This window comes from Egretta garzetta, unplaced genomic scaffold (assembly GCF_000687185.1).
Source record: "Egretta garzetta isolate BGI_Z169 unplaced genomic scaffold, ASM68718v1 scaffold213, whole genome shotgun sequence".
Taxonomy (NCBI): domain Eukaryota; kingdom Metazoa; phylum Chordata; class Aves; order Pelecaniformes; family Ardeidae; genus Egretta; species Egretta garzetta.
Genome location: NW_009259242.1, coordinates 2,290,967 through 2,298,301, shown reverse-complemented (window position 1 = coordinate 2,298,301; position 7,335 = coordinate 2,290,967). Strand labels below are relative to the sequence as shown.

Here is a 7,335-nt window from a genome sequence, read left to right as displayed (position 1 = left end):
GGAGATCGTAGCCTAAATTTGTATGGGACAAAAGTATCTCTGTAAAACATCTAGGAAATATTACTTCCCAGGGTTATGTTAGACTTCTTCTGTTAATAAAATTGCCTTTTTTCTACATGAAATTGGTAAGTGATGCCACACACTGTAGCTACAGTAAGGTGAATTGCTTGTTTGAGACAACTTCACTCTGCCAGCGTGAGCGCTGTGTGTTTCTTTTTGGAGGCAGCTGACAAAGATCTGATTCTCTTGGGCTTTGCTTGGGTTACCATTGCTGGAGATATGTTTAATGCTGCAAAAATTGCATGTCTGTGTGAGTAGACAAAAAGGAATTTATTGACTTGGGTTAAAAGTGCTGTGAAGATAAGGTATAGATGATGTGAAGATAAGGTATATATGCTAGAACCTCAGGTAACATCTCTGAAGGATTCTGGGATTCAGTTGGCAGACGATGTCATTTTAAGGTGGAGTCCTGTTTGCTTTTAGTACAAGACAGAATTGCATGTTCTCACCTTTCAGTTTAAAAGCATGCCTTTGTCAGAGTTTTAAAAACAAACAAAAAACCCTGTACATACTGCTCAAATTCCATGGAAAGCCACAAGCAGCAACAGAGACACTTTCAAATGTATTTCAAATAATCTCCACATTTGATTTAAATACATAGAATAGCCATTCCTCTGCCATCTTCTTTTATGCAGGATTGCATTCCACTGGAGAAAACAATTTTTCTGTTTCGAAGCTGGTTCTGACAGACTGGCTTTGCTTTTGTTCATTTAGATAGAGTTTATAAAAAAAGAGGAGGGGACACTTCAGAGTCTCCAACAGAAATACGTGTAATGTCAGCCAAAGCTGTACATGATGAATAGGTATTTAAGAATATTACATTTGACCTGGAAATTGCACTGTTTCAGTTTCAGGCCAAGGGCGTATTGTCTTGCAGACAGTGATGAGGAATCCTCCAGCGCTGGGTCTTCAGAAGAGGATGATGCTCCTGAATTGGCAGGAGAGAAGCAGCTGACTCCAGGAGCAGAAGGGTGAGCGTTTGTTAATCCTTTCCTCCCCGCCTCATTTCCAGATCTAGTGTAACTGATATCTTGGGGCAATCCTATAATGCTCATTGTCACGCAGGATGTCAGAGTGTGAGTATATCCAAGCAATTAAGCAAACACAACTTGCCCATTTCTAGAGCAGCGATCAAGCCATGTACTCCAGATTGAAAGCAAGCTGCTCTGCTGACTCTTTTACCATGCTGGGAGCATTCTTCACCATACAGCACTTCTGCAGGGGGACCTGTACGGTGCTCCACTTGACACCTCATTCCTTCACTACCAGATTACAGAGAGAGCCAGGTCTTTGGGCCAGAGAACCTTTGGGGACCTTCCCCAGCACGTCTTGCCTGGTAGCAGAGTCAAGAACAGGATTTTGTGTGTGAACTTGAAATACTTTGTTTGTATACAGCAGGATACCCATACTGATCCTGCTGATCCCTTATTTCCAATGTGTTCTTTTCTTTAAGCAAACAACTGTTATTCAACCCTAGCTTTCTTGCTCAGGGTTTGGTTTTGTTTTGTGAAGGGCTTTTGAGTGTCTGGGCTATGCAATACTGCCCCCTGATGCTGTGCAAGAATTTTAAAGAACATTTCCTAACATCAGTTTTGCCACGTCATTCCTCGTTTTGGCTGCTTTTTTTTTTTTTTTTTTTTTTTTGCTTTTTACATCTAATTCAAATTATGGCATGCAATGAGGAATCTGTAGTAATACTGAACTGTCTCAGACAATCACAGTATTTCCCATGTCTGAACACATCTCAGTGATTTTTACAATGAGTATACCAAAAGGCTCCAGGACGTATTCAAAACATTCAAGTGAATTTCCTTTGAGTTTTACTCCTAAAATCTTTGGAAAACTATGTGATGAATTCTTGGAATTATTTCAATAGATGCATTTCATATCTTTAAAAAAAATACATAGATCATATAAAGAACTCTTAAGGACAAAGAGGGAGAACTGAGAATTTTTAAGTAAAATAGTGAAAGAATTTCCTTATACCTTTCAAAAATCTGCATTACTATCACTATAGAATCTGATGAGAGAGTAACTACTTTATCTGGGTAAAGTTACAGCTAGTGTAAAATCCAAAAGTTCAAACTAATTCATCCCTTTTATATCAGCTGAGGAGTTTGTTGTCTTATGTCATGCTAAGGAAAAAGTTCTGTAACAGGCTGGATAAACATGAATTTTTTGCAGGATGGGAAAATGTTATTTCCTTAGCAAGGCGCTCTCTGCTACATAACATCAAGAGCCACAATTCTGTATAATATAGCGTGTTTGGTATTTTCACACACTCTTCCTAGAGATTATATTTCTGAAATGAGATAGGTGTGAGAAAAGGCACGTTCAGTCCTTAAAGTATCTGTTTTAAAAGCTAGGATGCTGTCTGACACTATTGCCAGGAAAAGTAGCCTCTTTTTGCAGGGATAGTCAATCATTTTTGGAATATCATTCCACCCACTGCCAAAATCGCCTTCCTCTTCTTTTTTCACCACTCATTGTAAATGCTACAGTACCTTAAAACTAAAGCCTTTTTGTTCAACACACATGGCACACACTGTTAAATAGATTAGACATGATGGTTGCGCCTTCTATGCCGATATGTGCATATGTCTTGGTGCATCCGTGTCTTGACAGTTTTGTTAGAACGGTAGTAGACAGGTTGTTATTACTTATGCCAGCTTGCTGGCGTAAATGGTGTAAGTATATATGCAATTTTAAAAAAATGTTGCATTTCTAATGCCATCTGGGAAGGAGGAATGTTCAGACTGGACAGATTTCTGCCAGACACTTGCAGCTGATAGAGTACGGCTGCTGTGCTTGGACATGTGCATAGATATATATATATACATATGGTTAGAATTTTTATATCAAAAACTCGAATAATTTAATAAGAAATCCACAGGTGTCTTGACAAACAATAGATTTAAAAAAATTACCTTGGTGTACTTTTTTTCTGTGCTCTTTCTAAAGGTATGTTGGAGGACATCGGACAAGTAAGATCATGAGAATTGTGGATAAAATTACTAAGTCAAAATACTTTCAGAAAGCAACAGAGACTGAGTTTATTAAGAAGAAAATTGAAGAGGTCTCCAATACTCCATTGCTGCTAACAGTTGAAGTACAAGAGTGCAGAGGAACACTAGTAATTAACATTCCACCTCCACCTACTGACAGAATATGGTAAGAGGAACTTACTACAGAACTGGGCAATGTTTCAGGTGTGTGCTACCTAAGGGATTGCAACTAAGGAAAAAGGTAAAGTGTAGCTCAAATGGGTTTTGGAAGAGGTGCAATACAAATTAGTTCTAAATGGAGGTAGGAACTGCTATTAACACACTTAAGTGTATGCTTCATTGGAGTGTTTATAATAAAACCTGTTCTGTGTTCTCTCCAAAGGTACGGCTTTCGAAGTCCTCCCTACCTGGAGTTAAAAGCTCGGCCAAAACTTGGTGAGAGAGAAGTGACTCTGGTTCATGTAACTGACTGGATAGAGAGGAAACTAGAACAAGAGTTTCAGGTGTGTTTACTTTACATTTTCATTTAGTTAATGATCATTTTGGGTCTATTAGAGAGGTGGGGTTTTTTAAATTTTTGCACATCCCCTATTTCATTCAATACTAGTCGGTATCCTCCGCTGCTCCTGTTCAGTGGAAAGGATGTTAAGAACTCAGCTGAAACTGATTTCTGGGATGGTCTCAAGACCATGTGTAGACCTGGATGGAAATCAATTTTAGCACTTGTCAGAATGATTTTTAGAGAGGAAAATGCAGTTTCTTTGAAATAGGTACAGAATTTGTAGTACTTAAATAAAAACATGATCCTAGGTGTTTTCAGAGGGCCAAACTGTTGTCTAAAATTAAGAATGGATAAGGCAGTATGGGTTCTACTTCCTTTCAAATAAAATAATTTTTAAAAATCACATTCACGGTGGTGCAAAATAGGGGGAAAAAACCTCCAAATTTACAAATACTTGTAGGATAGGAAAACAGTTTACTGACCAGATTCATTCTGGACCCCAACCTGTACAATCGACCAGAAATCAAAACTGCTTATTTCATTAAAAGTACAGATTGAAAATATATGGCTAATTGCTGAGAAAGCATCAGAATTAAGAAAAGCTAGTATGTTACCAGTAGTGCCACATCAATTTAATGGAAAGTGGGGGTATCTTCGTATTTCTGAGCTTCATCTACAACTGTAACACAACTAAATGGCTTGAGTTAATGGATGCTGTATGGCTTAAGCACAGGCATTGACTCAGTGCTGAACTCAAGAATCTTTTATCTGGAAATTTGTTGCATTTTTTAACTAAACAAATCAGAAAACTAAGGTTTCAAGTGGCATATGAAATGTAACTTAATTTTAATTGCATCTTTTTCACAGAAAATCTTTGTCATGCCAAACATGGATGATGTTTATATTCCTTTAATGCACTCAGCCATGGATCCTCGCTCCTCCACATGCCCTCCTAAAGATCTGATCACGGAGGCCCCTGATCAACCATGAGATGTGAAGACTCTTGCAGTTTACAGTATTATAAAAGTTATTCTCATGGTTTTATAAACTGTGCTGTAGTTCTCATCCTTAACTTGTGCCACTTCCCCCGCCCCCTGCCCCAAGGACTGCCTGTAACCATACCTTTGTGCTCACTTGCCTGGTTATTGCTCCTGTGTACTTCAGCTACATGAAGTTTCATTCCATTAAGCAGTTGATTTATTTTTGTACTGGCTGCCATCAGGATTTTAACTGGGAGGCTAAGATGACCTGTTCTTTGGGGGAAGGAGGAGGAACCTGACTGTAATAGATCAAGGAGCTTGATGACACACCTTTTGTTCAGCTTGTTTTTATGCTATGTTAATGTGCATTAAAGCATTGAAAGGTTGTTTGGCAGCAAAGGAACTGCATGCCAAATGGAAAAAATCCTAAATAAGGAATGGATTTATAAAACTGGAAGAGTATTTTTCTTTCTCAGGCAGTTGGAGGTGTAGAATGAACTGTTTTATGTTCTTTCACTTCTGCAGTCAATAGCTTGTGTCAAGCAATCGAAATATGAAATGCTTTCAGGATAAAAGAATGTAAATTGGATTTATAGGTAATATTGTGATTCGATGTGGTATATACATATTAATTTTTTCATACAGAACTTGTGCTTTTTTTGGGAAGCAAGTAGCCATACAACACACACAACTATCAGTGAAGGTGGGACTGTCAGATTTTTGAAAATGGGGAAGAAAAAGTTGGTAAAGCCATGAGACCAAACCATAGCAAGCCGCCTTATAGTGAGGTACAATCACCTTGGTTCATGATTAATTCTGAATGTTTATAAAGACATGAGCACACACATGAAATGTCTAATACTGCACATTACCAGAAGTACTTCGTTACCCTACCGTGTATAGAGCCTCTTGCTACAGTGAAACACACCAAGTTTTTTCTTCTAGGAGAGTTTGTTGCTGTGAGTCTTTTCCATTGCACTGTGTTTACACGCAAAGCATGGGACCAAATTCCCACGTTACAGCCGCACAACTCCAGGCATCAAACCGCTTGAGGTTTGTGAAAGCAGCCGTGACTGAAGGATTTTGATCCCCATGCATTGGTTTTTTGGACTTTGTGGAATAGGAATTCAAGCATTGCAGTTACTCAAGCTGATCGCGATGTAATTAAAGACTGTTTCTGCTAATTAATGGCCAAAACCAAGGGGGGAGGGGGAACTGCCTTTTATTTCTATCTGGTATGATTCAAAACTAAATGTATGCAGTAAATTCAATATTGGAACACTACATATCTGCTATTTAACACATGTAAAATTTTTCTGATACTCAGTGTTGCCAACTGTTCATGGATGTCAGAAAATGTTTTAGTTTACAAAGAAGGTGAGTTTTGGCTCTCCTTGTATAACATAATTTGCTTTTTTTTAGAAGTAATTTTTTAAGAACTTTTTTGTATGTTGTGTTGTCACATTTGATGTAAATCAAAATTTCCATGTGTAACTTGATGATTTACCATCTCTAAATGAAGCTATTATATTGAAGGTTTTTTAAACAGCACCTTGCCTGAAACATAAAAGAAAACTAGCATTTAATATATTTAAAATTAATTCTATATTTGAACACCTATTTTGGTTACCTTTAATTGAAATATTAGTAGGTTATATTTGTTACCTGAACTCCTCCTTGACCATTCCAGGCTGTGTATATTCTGGGGTTTGCTCTGATTACGTAGGCATTATTTGCCTTTCATGAAGTCTGCATGTCTCGTACGCAGGTCTTTTATATGATTTGTGTGCAATAACTGAAGTCAAAGGACTAGATGCACTAATGTGTAAACAGATTTAGACTTATTACACAAGATTGTCATATTGCACATCATAAACTGTGGGTAACTACAATCTGCTTGCTTTGTTTTATTAAATAAATTTATCCCATCTCAAACAACTGTTAAGATTTATTTGTACATAGTATTTAGCCAAAACTGTTTAAAACAACTGCATTAGAAAGGGAACTTGCTATGATGACAGTGTGCTATGTGCTTTTCAGGGTTTTTTTGGTTTTAAATATACCCGAGTTGTGCTTGGTAGTTATGATGTTAGGGTTAACCAATGCAGGGACTGTTCTAGCTCTAAAAGGAAAAGTTTAGATTGAATAATTTTACTGTAGTGAAGAGAAACTAAATTTCACTGCAGCAGCTAGTATTCACATGAGGAACATGCTTTAAAAACATATTTCACACTGGTGAAAGCCTTGACATTACCAGGAATTGCAGAACAGAGATGGCATGCAGTACTCTCTGGACTAGCTTTGGTGGAAAGAGCCTCCCTGAGCTTAAGCAGAATCTATTTTAGTGTCTTCTCGGCTTTGGGTACTACTACTCCTTTATGTCCAGTCCTGGCCCTAGTGTGGGTGCAGATACAACTTTTCTATAGACAGAAAACACTGCATACCTCTGGCCTCCTTGCCTACAGCACAGCCACTAGCAGACAGAAAACACTGAGGCCTTTTTAATAGCTGCAGCTTAGATCGCTGCAGCCGAACTCCCATTTTAAGTTACTTTTTGTAGGATCCGTTGCTCTGCACCCAGGTGCTTTACTCCTGCAACAGCTAGGCAAGAATCCCAGGATTTTTGCTACTTGTCCCGAGTCCCCTTTACAAACCGAACCCTGAATTACTTCAGAAAAAAAGCTAGCGCGGTGGCTGGGTTCAAGTTGTACTAAATCAGCCGGTAGAGCCGAGTACCCCGGCCCCCCTTTCACCCAGGCCTTACCCCCTCCCACCACGACACGCCCAG

At 38.4% G+C, this 7,335-nt stretch overlaps 1 protein-coding gene across 5 annotated transcripts in view; it reads left to right on the top strand.

Moving 5' to 3' along the window:
• The window catches only part of TEX2 (testis expressed 2), a 47,765-nt gene extending 42,842 nt beyond the window's left edge, over positions 1-4,923 (top strand). For all 5 annotated transcript variants that reach the window (XM_035891644.1, XM_009636016.2, XM_035891646.1 and 2 more), the window contains 4 exons: positions 909-1,031; positions 3,022-3,231; positions 3,448-3,568; positions 4,435-4,923. In XM_035891644.1, coding sequence (XP_035747537.1) covers positions 909-1,031; positions 3,022-3,231; positions 3,448-3,568; positions 4,435-4,557 — 577 coding nt within the window. In that variant the 3' untranslated portion in view covers positions 4,558-4,923. The remainder of the gene's footprint in view (positions 1-908; positions 1,032-3,021; positions 3,232-3,447; positions 3,569-4,434) is intronic.
• The last annotated feature ends 2,412 nt before the right edge of the window (positions 4,924-7,335 follow it).